This window comes from Triplophysa dalaica, chromosome 1, assembly GCF_015846415.1.
Source record: "Triplophysa dalaica isolate WHDGS20190420 chromosome 1, ASM1584641v1, whole genome shotgun sequence".
Classification (NCBI taxonomy): Eukaryota; Metazoa; Chordata; class Actinopteri; order Cypriniformes; family Nemacheilidae; genus Triplophysa; species Triplophysa dalaica.
In genome coordinates, this window is record NC_079542.1 from 15,185,519 (window position 1) to 15,205,982 (window position 20,464).

At 37.5% G+C, this 20,464-nt stretch overlaps 2 protein-coding genes across 2 annotated transcripts in view; one reads left to right on the forward strand and one right to left on the reverse strand.

Annotated features, from left to right (window-relative positions):
• lmbr1 (limb development membrane protein 1) overlaps nucleotides 1-13,199 on the reverse strand; it is a 29,912-nt gene extending 16,713 nt beyond the window's left edge. The window contains exons 1-9 of the mRNA XM_056747106.1: nucleotides 13,009-13,199; nucleotides 10,712-10,784; nucleotides 9,597-9,636; nucleotides 9,177-9,316; nucleotides 8,605-8,708; nucleotides 1,215-1,341; nucleotides 1,062-1,130; nucleotides 741-805; nucleotides 573-645 (exon numbers count right to left, since the gene is read on the reverse strand). Coding sequence (XP_056603084.1) covers nucleotides 573-645; nucleotides 741-805; nucleotides 1,062-1,130; nucleotides 1,215-1,341; nucleotides 8,605-8,708; nucleotides 9,177-9,316; nucleotides 9,597-9,636; nucleotides 10,712-10,784; nucleotides 13,009-13,071 — 754 coding nt within the window. The 5' untranslated portion in view covers nucleotides 13,072-13,199. The remainder of the gene's footprint in view (nucleotides 1-572; nucleotides 646-740; nucleotides 806-1,061; nucleotides 1,131-1,214; nucleotides 1,342-8,604; nucleotides 8,709-9,176; nucleotides 9,317-9,596; nucleotides 9,637-10,711; nucleotides 10,785-13,008) is intronic.
• Nucleotides 13,200-14,444: 1,245 nt separating this feature from the next.
• nom1 (nucleolar protein with MIF4G domain 1) lies at nucleotides 14,445-20,208 on the forward strand. The gene is made up of 12 exons (XM_056749274.1): nucleotides 14,445-15,518; nucleotides 15,677-15,789; nucleotides 16,449-16,586; nucleotides 16,751-16,808; nucleotides 16,938-17,264; nucleotides 17,586-17,696; nucleotides 17,986-18,156; nucleotides 18,357-18,478; nucleotides 18,710-18,842; nucleotides 19,252-19,383; nucleotides 19,509-19,618; nucleotides 19,867-20,208. The coding sequence occupies exons 1-12, from the start codon at nucleotides 14,550-14,552 to the stop codon at nucleotides 20,042-20,044; spliced, it is 2,562 nt and encodes an 853-aa protein (XP_056605252.1). The 5' UTR covers nucleotides 14,445-14,549; the 3' UTR covers nucleotides 20,045-20,208.
• Nucleotides 20,209-20,464: the final 256 nt, after the last annotated feature.

The following is a 20,464-nucleotide window of genomic DNA, read 5'->3' on the forward strand; positions in this document are numbered from 1 at the left end:
TTTGGGAGATTTTTTAGATTGGTCTAATGTCCAAAGCTGCTTTTAGCAACGCGTTAGCAACCACCGTTTTAAAAGCATTCAAAATCACGAGCGGGTAATAACAGGTGTGTTGTATGTCATAGATTATATTAAGAGGTATTTGTTAACCACAGACCTTATTTCAACCAATTTGCCAAAACCCCATGTAATAAAAACTTTGGAATAATGGAACCGGAAGTTCTAAAATCTGCTTCCAGAGTTTCCATACAAAAATGTGTCATCCCTGCAGTACTCTATCGCTTAGCAGTAATTATGAGTTGTTATAAGGTCTTCAATCCCCCCATATATTACTTTGTGTTTTTGCTGTGCTCCCACTGATGAGTTAACACTTGTTCAAAAATGCACAAAAAACTAATTTCTGTTTTAGGCTACATCATCTCTCCTGTCATTTATCTCCCTTTACATTCTTTTTCTCAAATACAGCTCAAGAAGTGCCATAAACTACAGGTGCTAATATTCTGCTGTCGTTCAAGTGATGCAAGAAAGCCCTTTTTTATACATCTGTCCATCACGCAGAAAAAACAAACACTCACCATTGAGTCTGCGCTGCAGGGCCTCTTCCTGCAGCTGAATACAATAAATCTGCTCATCCAGATCTTCTAAAATCTAAACAGAGAGAGAACAAAAGTGGATGCAGAATGATATCATAGGACCTTAACAAGTGTACCTACAGCTGGTGTGTGCACACATGTTGTACTTACTGTGGGTTTGACAAGTAACTGGCCCATCACAGTGAACATGCGTGACAGTCCCACTGGAGTACACACTGATGAGATAAGACAAGAAGCTGCTTTACACCACACACACACACGCACTTGTACTTTTCAACAGCAAGAGTATAAATACTTTCTTTAAAGCGTGGAGATGTTTAGGTTTGCTACTGTAGTAGTGAAGGACCCGTATAGGTTTGTTTTGATTGACAGTCAGGATGAGCAATATCTCGGGTCATTCGTTTGTGTATTTGATCTGGAGCCAAGTAAATGGAAAATATATTCGAAAAAAATCAAATACTCAAAACTCACTGAGCAGCAACAGGCCACCCATCAGAGAGATGCATGAGTAGAGGTACGGCAGATAGAACTCCCACAAATCTAGAACAAAACACAGTAAATCACAAATCAATCCACCATTAAAAACACACACGCAAACACAGCAATAACAGCTTAAATTGATACCGTAAAGGGACTCCATGCTGGCGTCATCATTGTCGATGAGAGCGGACGCCACCCACACGATGCCCAGGATGAGAAGACCCAACAGAAAGAGCATGACAAAAGTCTCCAGCACTCGAGCCTTAATGCCCTGAAAGCAACAAATACTCTTTAGCATCTATTCATGCCTTTGCCCACACACAGATCACTAGGTGTAAATGAGGCTCTAATTGGAAATTTAGCACCGCAAGCCCCAGGACTCCCCTGTAGCACTGACTTGGTTCACTTCTTCCCCATTTACACAAACGTAAACACAACAATAGGTCAAACAGACGGACAAAGAAACAAACGACTTGACCTCTCTCTCTCTTTTATTCACTCACACACACTTATATGAACAGTTATTAGCATGTCCGGTCAGAGTTTGTGGCTGAAATGAAAAAGGTGGCTGCTACTGTCTGAGATCCAGTCCAGAGGCTCATCTGGAAACTATTAGCAGTTTCATTAGAGTATTTTCCGGGTCAGTAAGTACCTTATGTGTGGCGCTTAACTCCACTACCGCATTCACTTGTGCCTGGACAACACAGACATTCACATTGCGAGTGTTTATAATCTTAACAACAACAGTCCATCGGATCATCCTCACACATCTCATAAAAAACTGATACTATATTAAATCACCTGCAAACATAAACATTTACAACATTTGGAAGCAGCACAGAAAACCAGAACCTAAACGTCTGATTCATGCTTGTTAAGATGCATCTCAAGACACACACACGATCACTTTCAGTCAAATCATGATTTTCTTGTGTCTACAACTCCTTTTTCTCTTTTTACAAATCTGTCTCTGCATCTGTCTTTAGGGCACTTTGAATATGCATTTGTATTTTACAGCAATCGTAATATTAAGAGAATCTAGAGCACCTCCAAGTGACTTCATGATGAACAACATCAAACTCCTCTCAATAGATGACTAAACCTCATGAAACATATGAAACGTCAATGGATGATTGTCCGAAAAAATCTAGGATAACTTTGGAAACAACAATAACCATGGTCTAGATGCAAAGGATGTGTTGCCACCCTCTCACGTTTTTTTCAAGCATGACAAAGCTAGAAAACAAATCAAACGGAGACAGAGATGAGGCAGTAATGGGGCAAGCTGTTCTACTCATGCCCGGCTAAAAGTAAGCACTGCCTAATATAGTAACTCCTAAAATATTCAGCATCTAGTCCTTTTACACATACACACAATCTCTTCTTCTCTCTCCCTTTCACACAGACTGCAGCATGCTCTAATCAGACTGCTGTTAATACAAGGATAACTTTCCAGAAATGTCTGTGTGTGAGACACATACAAATGGATGGAAATAGATAGAACATGGATTTATGGATGTTCTCTCTGACCAATACACTTGCTCAGTCAGTTAGGGTCAAAAACAGCTCTCTCACTCTCGTTTGCTAATATTGCTGTACTGTATGTGTAAGAAGTATGTGTTAATGCTTTGGTGCTAAACAAGGGCATCTATGTGAAAGCTTTTTGATGCACTTGAATGGATAATTTTTATAACAAGACATCTTTTGAACATTACACATCAAACATTAAGGTTGAGCGATTTTTACTCGCTTTAAAGGGACAGTTCACCCAAAAATAAAAGCTCTGTTATTATTTACTCACCCTCAAGTTGCAAACGTATATATTTCTTTCTTCCGATGAACTAGGAAATATTAAGAATGCTAGTAACCAAACAGTTCCTGGCCACTCTTGATTACCATAGTAGGAAAAATGACAATGCTAGTCAATAGTGCTTCAGAACGGTTTGCTGTCCAACATTCTTCAAATTTTGTGTTCAACAGAACAAAGACATTTTATAAAGATTTGGAACAACTCAAGGGCGAGTTTCAGTTTTTGGGTGTCCCTGTAAGGCTTTGAAAGGAAGCACACAAATATTCATCAAAATATTGGTTGTTTAATCAAAGAAAATTTGAAATGGACTGAAAAGAGCAAGAGCTCTTCGGTTGACCGCTAAAGCTATTTGGTTTCAAAACAGACAAATTAAGTAAAACACATTCTTAAACACACTGTAGAGTAGACATACCCAGACTATTTCCCCGTCCACTACGATTTTACCTCCATGAAACACTATCTTCCATCAATAAAAGCTTACCATAAACAGTAGTTGTTACCTTCTTTTTAAGCCTATTACACTGAGAGCAGTGTCAGAGACACAAAACAGAGCACAGACCACGCAGGGGACATGAATCACTACATATCAACACACACATGCCATTGATGTGTCATTCTGACTAATACGTTAGAAGCCCATCAAAAAAAAGAAAAGAAAAAAACAGGATATATGACTTGAGGAAAGGACTTCAGTACTTTTGAAGTTTGTGGGCGTGTTTCATTTTCTTTTTATCCCTCTTCCTACAGTGTCACCAGCTTTTTCTTGTTAGTGTGAGGTGTCTTACAAATAGGACCTTTGAGAAAAGCTTCCGAACTAATCTGGCGTTTGTCAAAAACACAAACAGCCATTTCTCGCAGGAGATTTTCAAAGCATGACAATTAACGATCGCTCCAAAATAAATATTGATGAGAAACATTATATTTTGGTGTGTTGTTAAAGGAACAGTTCACACAAAAATGAAAATTCGTTTTTTACTAACCGTCTGGTATTTTCTTTGTTCTGCTAAACACAATATATTTTGAAGAATGTAGCAAGGCAAACAGTTCTGGGATTTTTGACATAAAACGAGCTTTCAGTACAATTAAACTAATACATCTTTCTGTACCCAGAACAGCTCAGTACGCTCACAAGCACATTCACTCAAATGTTTGCTTGCATTTAAAAATGATCTTAACCATGTAAGAAACATCTTAACACATATAAACATTCACACTTTTCTATGGAGGCCATTAACCAATCCAGTGTTTCGATTTTTTTCAAAATATAGAAACTCACACGTTGTCATAGAAACGGGCACGGAATGGGGTGCAGGCAGAGTAAATACGCAGTGTCACGGCCTCAGCAAGCAAAGCCTGGGAGCGAGAATCACATCTCAAAAATAAATATTAGTCCTATTGTCGACAGGCTACAAAGGAAAAGACTGAGAGACACAAGCGCACACACATACACGCAAAAGGACATTAAAGTGATAGTTCACCAAAAGATTTCAACTCTGTCCTCATTTAATCAGCCTCTTGTCATTTCAAACGTTTATTCTTTCTTCCGCAGAACACAAAAGAAGATATTCTGAGGACAGTTTGTAATCAAACAGGACTGGTCCCCATTCACTTCTACTGTATGGACACAAAACCAATGCAAGTGAATGGGGGCCAGTTAACAACATTCTTCAAAATATCTTCTTTTGTGTTTTGCGGAAGAAAGAAAATCATACAGGTCTGAAATGACAAGAGGGTGAGTAAATGATGATTTTTTTGTTTGTCACTTATGATAATTTAAGATATAAAGTTTGGCATCTTTGAGGTTCATGTAATTCCTATTGAGCAGGTAACAGAGCTGTATGTAATAATTTTACTGCATTAAATAAAAACAATACCTTAACATGTTCGTAGACATTAAGGAAACATGCCAAGATCAGTTATTCCACTCTGAAATGTGCATTCCGTGCCGGAATGTCTGTTTTTGTTTTGGTCCGTGTGACCCGCCCACTGACGATTTACCCACTTTCGACAGCTCAGTTGCCAATTGACGACAATCACAGCATATTACAGCAAACAAACAATCTGGGTCAGAGATAGCAGATTCCACCCTTTTCCGCTACTTTTCCGCTGCAAACTTAGAAATAATTACTGTATTATTTTACAACTTACGAGGAGTAATATCCAATTTTATTACGGTTATTTAAACATGACGGCAATATGGCCCGTAAATGCGACCTCCGGAGGACGCAACCTCTGAAACGAGCTGCTAATTGAGTTATATTTGCAAACAACAAAACCACTGCAAATGTTTTAATTATCAGATAAACTTAGTGTAAGAGTTGATGCTTTCCATTACACTCCTGTAAGCCCGTTTTCAGATTGGGCTCATTTGCTGCTGTCGGAACTTGAGTGAAATGTTCCTGGCCCCTACCACAGACGGCTTTCTGCTGCTTGTAAACACTATTTTGAGGATTTTTTTTAATTTTTATAGTATTACCATTCACCTGCCCCTCTGATTCCACTCGCAAGGTAGATTGCGATGCAGGCTCACTCTTGCTCGAATCCAAGGTAAATTATAAACAATTTCATCTCTAAAGAATGAATTGTGTTTTATTGAAGGAAATACATCGTAAACCGCTTAAAGACATTCGCAGGTCGCATAACTTCCTTATCAAGTGCGCACCCGAGTCCATGTGGAGTCTCAGGGGGTTGAGGGGTGGGGGAAAACCCTCGACAAAATTTTAATTTGGACTGCGATACCAAGCTCAACCACATGTCACATACGGCTCCTTTAAAGGTCTGATGAACTGGACTTGTTTATTGTTTTATACTGCTATACGAGGTCTACTTATGATGTTTGCGTGGTTTTTATACCGCAAAACATTTAAATCAATAAGTAATAGGCTATTTTCTACACAGGTTTTGAGGCCAGCTCTTCAAACGCTCGGTTTTAATAGGCGTGCTGCATTGAAGACACTTGGAAGTAAAAGCCCACCGCTTCGATTCGATAGCAGTTTGCAAAGTTGGAGCCTTCTGTGAATTTGGTAAGAGACATAACGTTAGGTTACACATTAGCGATATTCACAGTTTTCGCACGGCATTAGTATTATCTGGAGACCTCCTGTGATTTATAAATGAACTCCCCACATCAGTATTTTTTTGTGTCGCATTCGCAAGGGATGATTTTACTCAAATTTACTGACTTATTTCCGGATGTGATGGCAAGGCTTTGCGTAATGTTTTATAGCCTATACTTGTACTGCGTTTAATGATATATGACCGTACCTGTCAGCATTTGAGACCAGTGATTCCGAACCGGACAAAAGATCACCTTGATCGCAGGTATCAAATGTTACGAGTTTCCATGATAAATAAACAAACGGGAGACTCCCGATAATTTATGGACATCACCCAACACACGAAATAATACCAAAACACTTCAAAACAGCCTCCATTATTTACAAATGCTGGATTAAACCTTGAAAATGTATATATGAGCCCACCAAATCACAGAGACCCCGATTCACACAAGCTTAAGATCACAGACAACCTCTGCAATTAATACAAATGACTAGCGGTCCCCAGGTAATACTAATCTTGTGCGAATAGTGCTCAGGGCACATCAAGCGATCTCTAACAAAGTATAGTAAAAAATCCACATAAGATTGCTGCGCCATTCCTATCGGATCCAACATTGAAGGTACATCAATGCTTTTTAATTTTAAACTCTCAACAAATTCAGTGTCGACATGTGCCTTGTTCACGAAGGAATCCTCGGAGAAATGAAACGAACAAACATTCCATGTTTTTCCCACATGAGCTGGAACGTCTTTAAAAATAAACTTTAACCCCGCATTACTAGTGTCGGAATCCGAAGGAAGGTTATGCAGCGACTGTATTCTTCCACAACCAGGGATGGCACAATATTTATCTATCTTTAACGACACGTTTGTTTATTGCTTGCTCGCTCTATCTGGTTCCGTGCCACTTGTGGTACTTAAGTTCTGTCATGCGCAAACCAGTGGGTGTGGCTAGAGAAGTAGTCGTTGATATTTTTCTGTGGAGGTGGTGTTCAGGCTATCAATGTCGTCATAGATAGGTGCATTCCAGAACCTGATGTTCGCTGGGCCTGGTGTCAATAACAGATGTAATCTCAGTAACAAGGGCGTTTTCAGTTCTAACACTTACATGATGTTCGCGTGAATACGATTCCCTCTTATACAACAAATGCTTGGGTTAAAATTGTGATTTTAATTCATGCCCCCTTTAAGTGAGGATCACATGCATGATACTAAGAACTAGCAGGACTCAATGGTCAGGTTCCCATGCACATGGCGAAGAGTTAAAAGGCCACCTGAGAGGTTTAGATAACGCTTAGTAAAAGATAACCCTGCCATCTGTTGGATAAAATCTGAATTGCAGGCTGAGGTGAACTGCATACTTCCCATCCAATGTGCATTTTAATTATTTTAGTTTTCAACCATGGCTTTCTGCCCAAACAGCATACACAGAACGCTACAGTGGCATGAAAAAAATAATTCACACACACACACACACTTTTCTTCACCACAGTGTGTTATGGGTAGCATATTTTAGTGGGTTTTGTGTATTACATTGATGAAGTACTAACACAAACACTGGCCTGTAAAAAGCCCCAGTTACAGCTCACAAAAGCTTTTAACAAACTCCCCAGTTTCATTTCCTCCAGTTACTGACTGTAATGTGCCATATATACGTGCCTGTTTAAGCATCTAATGTGGAGACTGGCACAAGCAGGTCATTTGACTTTATACTTAAAAAGAAAACATGAAATCTTGGTTTTATGGCCTTCTGTGGTTGACGACTTAACCCGTCTCGGCACCAGCAGGGGGCTTTAATACAAGCAGCAGTTTCTGATCATTTCCTCCTTTCGCTACTCGTGCGCACGCACACACGCTCCGCCGACCATTCCGAGACGTGTAGGCCAACATAAAGCAGTGCTTCCCTGTCTTCTGTGTTTCTGGTTGATCAATGGACAGAAACAGTCGCGGTGCAAACTAGAGATAATGAAGCAGTACGCCTCACTGCCATACAAATGAGCGTAGCCCTCATAAACTACAGTAGCAACTAATCTTTATGTAGCTTTGCCAAGAGGGACATAAACCAGGGGCGACCTCAAACTGTGACAAGAGCAAGACCTGATTCCCTCCCACCATTTTTAGCTGCGGATTCTATTGTGACTGCACGGCACTTGCTGGTTTTATGCTCTCTCAGGGCAGCGGTAACAGCCATTCTTTGAGCGACTAATGACATAAGGTTGAACGAGCTGTGGAATTAACATTGCTCCGCCTTTGAAGTTTTATCTTTTCCTAGGGTGAGGGAGTGACCTGAATTGCAAGGGTCACACATAAAACAGCGTGTGTGTGGGGATGCATGAGTAAGTGCGCAAAGCTTGGTGTGCATCCTAGGTAAGGAGCAGCACTTTGCATCACTAAAAGTACACAAACTAAAAAGTAGTTCGATTAGCCTGAATTCATAAACTACAATGAATCAATGAAATTGAAAAAAAGCATGTCACGTCTCCTTAAACATCATTTACTGTATACACATTAATTTAAACACAAAAACCTGAGCTTGCACACACACAGAAAGACCCCTTATGGCCCAATAAACAGTGTTTGTTGGTTAACACTCGTTTGGTGATACAATTAAAAAACAAATTAAAACGAGAGGCTGTGAGAAACTGAATTTAATTCAGATTTATACCTTTTTTGAACCTGCGAAGCCCTCAGACTCCAGGAAGAAATAGGCAAAAGGCATCAGTACAAAAAGACAGAGATTGGAGAAGAGGGACACTAGGTTCCACAGGCCTAAAGAGAAAGGAAGCAATCCATTGATTTCATTAATTCACCAATAATATGATATTTACAGTATTTAAAGAACACTTTGTAAAACAAGTTATCAACATATGTGTAACAATAACGGTTTCTGATTTAATAACCTATCAAACTTTAGTCTAAATGCAGTGTTTTTTTTCTACATTTTATATGGAAAACAACTACAAACTTAAGCTATCAGGTAAATACATCAGAAACCAACCTGCAAAAATGACAGACACTGACACCACCTTGTGGCCATGACTAAGAATATACTGAACAATACTGAATTTGTTTTTTGAAAAAACAACATAACAATCTCGTTTGTATTAAAACACAATAGAATTGACAAAGAATCAGTGCTTTCTCCAAACTTTACAAAACTACAGTTTGGAAATGCCAGACATGATCAAAGATTTACAACCACACATGTGAAAAGAAGAGGAAAGAGTTCATACTGACCGTGGATGAGTGATTCATTGAGCCACTGTATGTAGTAGTTTTTGGGAAGGGAGAGTAGGATCTCATTACTGATAATAGAGAATGGCAAGAGGAGGACGGCCCCTCCAGAAACTGCCAGTGTGAATGTACACAGGTACATGCTGAATTAAAAAAAAAGAAAATGAATCAAGAGATGAGAGGCGTAGAAAAGAATTGGAATAAGGTAAATAAATAAATTAGAAGAGTAAAAAGGAAAAGTGTAAAATTACTGTGAACAGTTTGTAAAATTACTATTGTTGTACAGTATTATGTTTATGACTTCTTAAATCATCTTTTGTATTTGATTTGATTGTTACATAAGAAAATACAAGCGACTATTACCAAGATTTAAATTAAATTAAAGCCTTAATTATTATGCCATGTATGGCAAGAAAAACTCACGATATTCTGTTGACAATGGCATCCTCATCTTCCTGGTCATCTGTTGACATAAGAGAATAACAGAAAAACAGAGAGATTGCTGGAAATTGATGAATTGCACATACTAGAAAACAGTTCCTAATAAGTAATATGTTAAATCTACAGTTCAACAAGAGTCTTTTTGGCAAATATGAATGATTATTTTTGAGTCCAGCCAGCAATGTAAAAAATAGTGTTGGTGTGTCTTGGTATTATATTGTTTATTATATTGTATTGATGGTGTGACAATCTCTATGCAAGAAAAGTGCCAGTCAGCTTTACTGTGTTGTCCTTTAACACAAATAGCTCCTGCTGCAAATGACGACATGTTCAAACAATCAGATTAGATGTGACAGATGGTTTAATAAGTATAAAGCGCCACCTCAGTTCATTTACCAGAAAGCTACATGAAAACAATATTGGTTAATCATAAATCACTACCGCAAGAATAGACCTTTATAATAAACCATCCAGATGGTGGAAGGCGAGGTAGTGGGGGGAATAAAAGGTAAAATGAAACAAAGAAAAAGGCGCAAGAGAGAGAAAGTATAGAAGAACCCCTTTGATTTAATTATATTATACATTCCCCTAACAGATTTTTTTCCTCAAAAATATTTTTGCAGAGCCATGAAAGAGCCTACATGAGGAATGAGGTCATATGGATTCGCAAATGCTTCACAATAACTTTTCAGGTCATTTGTTTAGAGACGGGAGGCTCATTTCTTTTGGAACCAATGCTTTCCATCGGGGTAAGCTGAAGTTTGCCAAGATACTTTTAAATGGTTGGAGGTGACCTGCTCAAGCACTCAAATCCTCATAAAATGATTTCTTTTCAGCAGGCTGAAGATGCCACTGTGGTATTGCATTGTGTGCTGGACAGCTGTTAGCGAGAGTTGGTGATATAAATGATGACAAACAAAATATTAAAGTCACCTATAGAATTTAATGTAACCAAATTTAAGGAGCACACATCTAAGGAGCAGGACATAATAAAGCTAATAACAAGTGTTAATATAGCAAACTTATCTACACCGATAGGACAATAATACAATTTCATTTATATGTTGTTGACTGAAAACAGGACCGGTCATTCTTACCGCTTTTCCTCTTGTACCGGGTGATGATGCAGTTTGACACAATATACAGTACTGCAAACAAGAGGAAGCAGACCTAAAAACAGACAGAGTGAAATACGTTTTACAGATTCCAAACAGTATTATTCTGCAAACAAGCTTTCTTAGAAAAACCTGTTAAACAAGATATTGTGGAAAACAAAAGGAGAAATACTGTGCTGCTCAATTATCTCTGGGTACTTACAATGAATGGGGGCTAAAACTTTCAAGCTTCCAAAAGAAATATTAAATATCATAAATGTGTTCTGACCGTGTTACACATTCGTACATTATTATTATTATATATTACAAATCTTCTGAAGCTGAAAGTTGACTGACAATGGCTGAAGGTCATTGTTGAGTCAATATGGACTAGCTAATCTTCACACATCAACAAGAGAAGTAAAAATGTCATATTAGTAAACAAATTATTCTTTTATGTTAGATTTTTCATTTTTGCTGTACTATTGTTAGTGAACTATTCAATCCAAAGAGTGACTTTTTACTGCAGATTTTACATACAGAAATTAACTATATCTGAAAGTCTTTCCAATCTCTTATATTTTCGGAAGCAACAGCCAAATGGAATTGTAAGTACAACCTCATCATAAAATGCTAAACCTGCCATATATAAATCTGCAGCCATGTTATATTGCATGAATCAGCAGATAGTGTCCAGGGTATTTTGAGACGACAGACTGATGGATGTGTATTTAAAAAACATGCTGGTAATGCTTAAAGCTTGGCTTTACTCACATTACACCGTGATTGTAGCCTAACAGAATTACAAAAAACGATTTACAAATGTGAGAACAAAAGTATGCCACCCACCATAATAATGTTAATAATAACCATCTATAATGTGGTTAAAGGAAAAGTTCACTGAAATATGTTCGTTCCAGCTGTCTTAAAGGGGTACTGTATGACTTCCTTTTTTCAGCTGAACACCAAGTGTGTATATCCATAACTTCATACAACTCAAGCTAATTGTATACAATCCAACTTAAAGGGATAGTTCACCCAAAAATGAAAATTCTGTCATGAATTACTCACTCTCTAGTTGTTCAAAAACGATATAAATGGCTTTGTTTGGTTAAACAAAGGAAAGAAATTTGGACAGATGCTTGAAACCAAAGTTCACAAGCTCCCAGTTCTCGCACCTCATTGACTTCCAGCAGGAAAAATAACAAATGGAAGTCAAAAGTGCCCCAGAACTGCTTGCTGTCCTACACTCTTCAAACTATCTTCATTTGTGTTCAGCAGAACAAAAAATATATACAGTCAATATTTCCTGTTATGGTAGTCAATTGGGTCTAAGAACTGTTTGGTTACAAGCCTTCCTCCAAATATATTTCTGTGTGTTAAGCAGAATAAAGACATTTATACAGATTTGGAACAACTTGAGGGTGAGTATATGATGACAAAAAAAAATATTTTTGGGTATCCCTCTAATGCCTATCATACAATTTAGATATGTGCACAGCATCAAAACAAATACATTCATTTCACAGGCTCTCTTCAAACTTACTTTATTTCATAAAACAAAATTACTTAATAAATAACGCTTTAAGAGCCAACTCTGCCATTCCACAGAATTAATATATTTATTAATGATATGAATATCTTGACTTGTTTCCAAATCAAACTGAGGTCAAGACAACATTCTAAGACAGGCCGGATAGCCCTCAAGCATTCATTCGTGATATTGAATCACTTGCAAATCATACAATCCATTAATCTATGAAATATGAGAACAGGTTTGCCTACGCAGGAAACACATATCCAGACACCCAAAATAAAACCTGCAATGCTCATATGTACACCAGCAACAGTCAACAAGCTGTCAGTACAGAACAGTAACCGGTGACTCGCATAAACACTTAACATCTCAGCACCGTAATCTTGATTCTTTATCATAGTATTAGTAAGGTCAGCAGTGTTCAACACAGCAGTATTCGTGACATTCCTAACACATGACAAATCCACACAATCACAAAATAAGACATGACAAATCCACACAACCAACGTTTTACTATCGTTTATGAAATGCAAATGCTACTTTACAAATGAGCACGATATTTGCTGCTAACTAACGTTACAAGCTAACGGGCTAACTGGCCTAGCCTAACTCTAATATAACACGGTTTTACGGAAACTGTTTAACTCATTTGCCTACACCTACTATTTAATTATAATACAAAACAGTAGGTGATAAATTTGACATAAAACAAAGAATACGGTACGCAAACATGCTCAATGTGTCGCGTACTCTCTGTACTCACGATGTACTCGCGCACTTGGCTGTGGAAATTCTGTTCTCTGATTGTCACATCGTCTTCTTCCATACTTCATATTGCTGAAACACATTTATTAGATACGCATAATTGTGGCGAATCCATTCACTGTACGAGAAACTGTCTCAATGAGATAAACAGTGCAGTCTGATCTCAGCGCCAACTAAACGACCAAAACACTCAAAATGCACTGCGTCATCATCCCGCGACAATCATCCGGGGTGTAAAACAAAGCCGCTATCGTGGCTTAAAAAACGTAAAATAGAGACCGTATTTTTCTGTCCCTCTCCGACCACTAAAAATTCATGTTAGAGTCTCTATTTACTATCTATTCCTTGCTTCTTTCCCCCATGGTTTTGTTGTTGTATTGTTTATTATAGAACTTATTATTATAATTTTGTGCGTGTTTGATTGTAAATTATGATTTGTCTAATATTGTGCATACACATGTTAGACACAGATGCTGTACCTAAATTGTTTTTGTAAAATTGATTTGATTTTGTATATTTATTATAGCACTTAAAAAGATCACATTTGAATGCTGTCAATGGAAGAGAAGCTTAATTGACCATGTTTTTTTGTGGAATAAGTGTAGTAAGTAACCATGTTTTGGTGCATTGATTACTTAGGACAAACCCATGGTTTTACTACAGTAACCATCGTTTATGGTTTTTCCGAAAAAACATGGTATTCAAAACCATGTTTTTGGTTATAACCATTGTTTTACTACAGTAACCATATTTTTGTTTCAACTGTAGTAAAACCATGGTCAATTTTCGTAAAGTCTACGCTGATAAAACTGGTTTTGTGAAGAAATCGTGTTTGCCCGATAATCTTGATAATGTTTTACACTTTATATCAAATTTTCGTTGGCTTTTATGTTTCACCTGTTAAAATAAGGCTATTGAATTTGATTGACCATTGTGATTACTATATTATACACTTTCCAAAAATCTTACACTGCGCGTGCATATCTGTTTCTTGAATAAAGTTTGATTTGCTTCATTTCGCCTCCAATTCTTATTTTCCGAATCATCTGCTGAAGTTATGGAAGATAAATGAGGTCACAAGAGAGTCATTTCAGCACTGCGGTAACAGACAGCGACATGAATTGAATTTTATGGAAAAGCCCGAAGCACGTAGAAAAGGAACGAGCTTTTGAAGCTCACAGATGGCGCCACCCAGCGGCCACAGCTCTACAATTTCTCTTCGTGTAGAGCTTTTTCTGTTGCAGAAGAGGGGAAGTTTGTCGCAGACTCTGACATACGTCCAGCTGCAAGCGGATTCATGCTTAATAAACTGTCAGTAATACCGTAATGCATTAAATGTTGCCACTGTATGGTTCTCTGTTTAAAAGGCGTTTACATTCCAGTCCAGTAGATGGCAGTAAAGTGTTTTTTCAACTAGCACACAGCCAACGAAGAACTACATCAATGGCTACTTCCTAACGCACATGCGTTAACGTTAATGTTTTTATTATTTGTATGGTGTAAGCACGTAGCCATTCACAAAAAAGAAGTGCTTTGAAAATGAAGACAAAGACGCAACGCAGGAGCAAAGGAAAAGGTGGACTTAGAAGGGAAAATGGTAAACTTCAGGAATTCAGAGATTCCGTTGATAACTTTGTCAAGAGCAAGGGAGGTTCGGATAAAAACAAAAACGACAAAAGAGCAACATTCATAAAAAGGAAAAGTAGAAAGGTGCTACGCAGAGAAACGCGTATGTCAAAGAAAGCCAGGAAGAAATGTCACTACATGGGTTTGTCATCTACCATTGCTAACCAGAGTGAGGTACCTGCTCCTAAAACGACTGAAAAAGGGATAAAGTCTGAAATCTCGGGCGTAAAGCCTACCGGAAATCTTAAAACTGCCAGTCAAGGACCACAGGAGACAAACGACGACAACGTTGTTACTAAAGATGTAGAAGCAAAGACGAAACGAAAAGTCCACTTTTCCGAAGATGTGAAAAAGGAGAGAAAAAAGGCCAAACTAGAAGAGGGCAGAAAGCGGGCTCTAAAGGATGCAAATATAGAAGAGGACAAAGAAATCAAAAGATTAGAGAAACGCCTAGGTTTTAATAAACGAAAAAATAAAAACACTCTTCCCCAGTCTTTTACCAACGATGGACTTGATTATATTTTAGGAATTCTTGAGCCTGGAGCATCTTCAACGGGGCTGTATGAGAGTGATGAAGAAATGGACATTGATAAAGCAAAAGATAACTTCAATGGGTTGGAAGAAGATAGTGAGGGAGAAACGACAAATGATGAGAAACAAGATGCCAGTGAGGGGGACAATGACACTGGTTCAGAGGAAGAAGATATAGAGGTTGACCTACAACTGGAAGATGTGGAGGATCTAGAGGACAGTGCACAACTAGATGAAGATGAAGAGGAGGCAGAGGATGACGAAGAACAGAGTGACACGGATGCATCAGAGGCAAATGATGATGGAGAGGAAGTTGAATCTGAACAAAGGCCACCTGACAGCAAAGAGCCAGTATGTCATACTAAATCTGTATCCATTTCATTTATTGCTATCTTGAGATCTAGCCTTTACTTTTCTTGTTTGTTTAGTCTATTGCTTACTATCCACAAGATTTTAAATGTGGGTTTTGGTTTTATAACCTGGTGCTGCTTGCTGTTTTTGTCTTCTAGAATCCATCTTCAGTTGCAAAGTATGTTCCACCACACCTGCGAGAAGCCGCTGATAGCAAACGCAAAGTTGAACTGGAGAAATTGAAGCGCAGTGTGAAAGGTCTAATAAACAGGTAAGACCTCAGCCACAGCATGCTATTGTTAGGGCTGTCACAATTAATAATCAGCTCATCATAATTACTTGACATAATCTCAATTAGTTCAGAAAACCGCAATCATTGTAAATACATAGAAATCAAGTGTGATCTGCTGCATTTTACATCCACCGTCCTTGATCTGTACTCACTGTTGTGATCGAATGACATTTCTGCATAATTTGAGTTGTATCAGATTTTTGCCCATGCATGTATTAGACGCGTAAAATGGCAAACATTTAAGTGTCGGACCTAAAGATGCATTCTATCTAAAAACGAATGCTCACCGAGACCTGCATGAAACCATGAGCCATGAGCTTTGTAAAAAACAATTCGAGAGGTGAGGCAAAAAGGAGATACAAACATGCACGATATGTGTAAAACACAGCCTTTTAGAACATTCAATCGTGTATACACATTGAATTACATCTAAAACAAACGATAATATTAGTTTAAGCCATTTCATATGACCCCTTAATCACCATAATCACAATTATTTAAAAGACTATCAATCGTCAGCCAAATTGCATAATCGTGACAGCCATAGCTGTTGTCATTTTAAAAAACAATAATGATCATTAAAATGTTGTCAACATGTCATAGTTGTCTGCTTGATAATTTTGTCCTCTGATTGACAGGTTGAGTCAGCCCAATATGGCCTCCATCAGCAGTCAGCTTGAAGAACTGTACATGAGCACCAGCCGAAAGGACATGAATGACACTCTCACTGACATTCTGCTGGCTGCCTGTGTCACCCCTACTCTCATGCCTGAAAGGTTGCTTGAAGTAGCTTTTAACATTACATATCTGATTGCTCATATACAGCAAAACCATACAGCATTTTAAATCAACATACAAGTTTATCTATTTAAAAAAAAAATATATATATATATATATATATATTTTAAAAATATAAAATATTTTTAACTATCTCTACCAGGCTTCTGACGGAGCACATACTTCTCGTCAGCATTCTTCACCACACTGTCGGCTTGGAGGTATCTAATGAATTTGACTTTTATGTCCATTATTGTTAGTCTTAGTAGTATGGTTAGTAAGAATTTCTGTCATGGTATACAGGTTTGGTTTGTGCCCGGTCATTTCTCATTCTCTTGGTTTTCTCAAAGGTTGGAGCTAATTTTCTGGAGACTGTGGTTCGCCGGTTTGATAAAACCTACAGTGACGATGCTAGTATAGACAAGGAATGTGACAACTTGGTGTGCATTATTGCCCACCTCTATAACTTTCACGTGGTCCATGCTCTCCTGGTCTTTGACATTTTGAAGAAGCTGGTAACACGTTTCAGCTCCAAGGACATTGAACTAGTTTTGCTGGTCTTGAAGAATGTCGGTTTTGTGCTGAGAAAGGATGATCCGCTAGCCCTCAAAGACCTAATCTCTGAAGCTCAGCGGAAAGCCAGTTCTGAAGGGGAACGTTTTCAGGACCAAACAAGAGTAAGACTGTACACACAATTCCTTCAATTCATTCCATTTTCAAAGTTGCTTTGGATAAAACCATCTGCTAAATGTGTAAATGTAGATAATTTGATGAATTGTAAAGCAGAGCATTTAATGTTAACTAACTTGAATATAAAAAATGTTTAACTGAAACACAATGGAAAACAATAGTTCTGTGAAACAATTGAAAACAATAGTTCTGTGACTACTAACTGGGTATGTGTGTCATAGGTTGGCCTTCCAAAAATACACAATTGTAAGCTTGAAGAAGTGATTTTATTACATAAATTGATGATAGTTCATTGACTTTCCTGTCAGATTCGGTTTATGTTGGAGACTATGCTGGCCTTGAAGAACAACGACATGCGGAAGATTCCGGGTTATGACCCTGAACCTGTGGAGAAATTAAAGAAACTGCAGAAGACTTTGGTAAAAAAATTCTTGTTATTTATGTTATTATGTTTTTTACAGTGTTGAGGTGCACACAGAATAAAGAGTTGTAAACTAGTTTATAAAATTGTCAAAATACTAAAATAGTTTTGAACCTAAAATTAAACATATATTTTGCATTGTATCATTTAACAATGTCCACTAGGGGTCAGACTAACCCTATAGTTTGGCATGTGATGCAGCAGTGAATGTTTGGCACCTAGGTGTTTACAGAGCTGCCAGTGTATTTCAGCTGTCAGTGTTTTAAGTACGGTTTTACTCTTCATAGATTCACAGCAGTGCTAGCGGCAGTGATGTAAGGCTGAGAGTTTCACTAGAGAATGTACTAGAGGCTGATCGTGTTGGCCGCTGGTGGATTGTGGGATCTTCCTGGAGTGGAGCACCTATGATTGATGATCACGGCAACAAGATGAGCACCCAGCCCAACACAGGGAAGCAAGTACGAAAAAAAATAAAAAAGTGAAAATGCCTCAAAATGGCTTTGGTTTATTTAGAAAGTTCATCAGTAATCTAAAAATGAATGTACTATTACAATATTAAAGGCAAAATTGTTGTTTATGGAAATTTGTTATGAAATACTTTGTGCTTTTAATGGGGCAAGGTCCAGATTGTCATGGTTTTCTCTTTGTAAATTTGCAGTATAGCGCAAAGATCTTGGAGCTTGCACGCAAACAAAGGATGAACACAGACATCAGGAGAAACATTTTCTGTGTTGTTATGTCAAGTGAAGACTATTTGGATGCCTTTGAGAAACTTCTAAGGTTTGTTAACTTCAGTTCTGTTTATCATTCAAAATTAGCAAATGGCCCACATTGTATTGCAAGTAGTTCGTGCCATCTGCAAAGGTGGTTGTTAAGATGACATTTGATTTCAAAACATATATTGTGTAAAATGAGTTGGTATTAACAGTTCTTCTATAAAAGCATGTCAAGTGTTACTGTAACGTGAAATTTAAAATATTCCTCAATTCAGACTGTTGATTCTTTTGTTAGGTTAGGCTTGAAGGACCAGCAGGAGCGGGAAATTGTTCATGTTCTGATGGACTGCTGCCTTCAGGAGAAAAGCTTTAATAGATTCTATGCAGTTTTGGGAGAGAAATTTTGTTCACATGACCGACGGTTTCAGGTAGAGCTCTAGTCTCATTTCCCTTGACTATTTGGTGTCTATGTCTTTTGTGCACAAAAAATGATGCACAAGCAGAGATCATTCAGAATATTTTTTTATAAATAGTTTAAACCTGAAGTTATTGTATTAGTTAATTTAGCTCTGGTCGCTATTTACCTTATTATTAAAGCCTATTATTATATCACTAAGATGTATTATATAAATGTTATAGTGTGAAAAAGTGTGTGTTAGTTAATTTGCATTTTGCTTTGTACTCTGCTGTCCCATTCAAATGATACAGAGCATCAGCAATACGCTGTTTTTATATACAAATATTACTAATATATAATCCTGTTAACTGTTTATCGTATGTGAATTTAAAGTGAAATCTATTTAAACTAAAATATGTTAAATTTCTTCTCTTCTTTAGATGACCTTTCAGTTCAGTTTATGGGATAAATTCAGAGACTTGGCAAACCTTTCCAGCTCGTCCTTCAGTAATCTGGTCCAGTTGGTCACACATTTTGTACAGAGAAAATGTCTCTCTCTTTCTATTCTTAAGGTAATCAGCTAACCATCTTTAACTACTAGAGTTAATTTTATTTTATCTGTATTTATGTCCTCGGTTTAAACAATTAGCTTATTAGTTAGACAATGCTTTAACTTTCTCTGTTTTTATCTTATAAGGCTATAGAGTTTGGGGAGCTAGACAAGCCCAAAGTCAAATTCCTAAAGCAGATTCTCTTAAAACTCCTTAAAGAAACCGAGCCAGAGGATCTTGTGAACATATTTGGCAGGTGAGTATTTTTAACAACACTAATGAGTGTTATGTTTAAGAAGGTTTATAGATTTAATAATGCTGTTATTACGTTTTCACATTAATAAATCATACACATTTGTGTTTTATATCCAATTTGGTTGTAAACCAATCAATTTGATTTTAACTAAATATAAGAAATCTAAATAGAGTTAAAGAAAATGATGTGCAATACAGCTGTGTGTGGCCAAGTCAATATCTGCCTGTGTCTCTACCATTGTGTGTCAGGATCTCTGGAATTCCTAAGCTGGGAATGCTTCGGGAAGGCTTGAAGCTTTTCATCAGTCATTTTCTGCTCCGAAATACTCAAACACAAGAACCAGCTGAGCAAGCCAAGGTACTTATAGACAGAGCCGAGGTCGCCACCAAAGCCATGGAGGCCCGGGAGGCCAAACTTAAGCTGTAGAGCTGTGTGAGCACTAGCATACAATAATAACAAACTATGTTTCTGTGCTTGTGAAATGTGCACAGATGTGTCTGAAACATTTGAATATGTAATGAATGTTTCCTTATTGACATTGTGAGACATGCCAATTGTTGACATGTTAATAAATTTTATCTTGAGATGGAGATGGAGATTTGAGATATTTACTGATTTTGAAATCTTTGTCAATTTTAAATATTGCCTCTTATTCAAACAACTGTTTTCCAAGTATTTTTAAAGTTTCTTACATATTAGACTCAACATATTTACACCAGTGCTTCCAAAAAAATTCAGAAAGCTTTTATTAATAACTACTGAATATATATAAATACCCGATTTTATCAAATATAATAATAGCATTTGCTTCAAAAGAAAAGTATAGAAAAAAAGTTACACTTTATG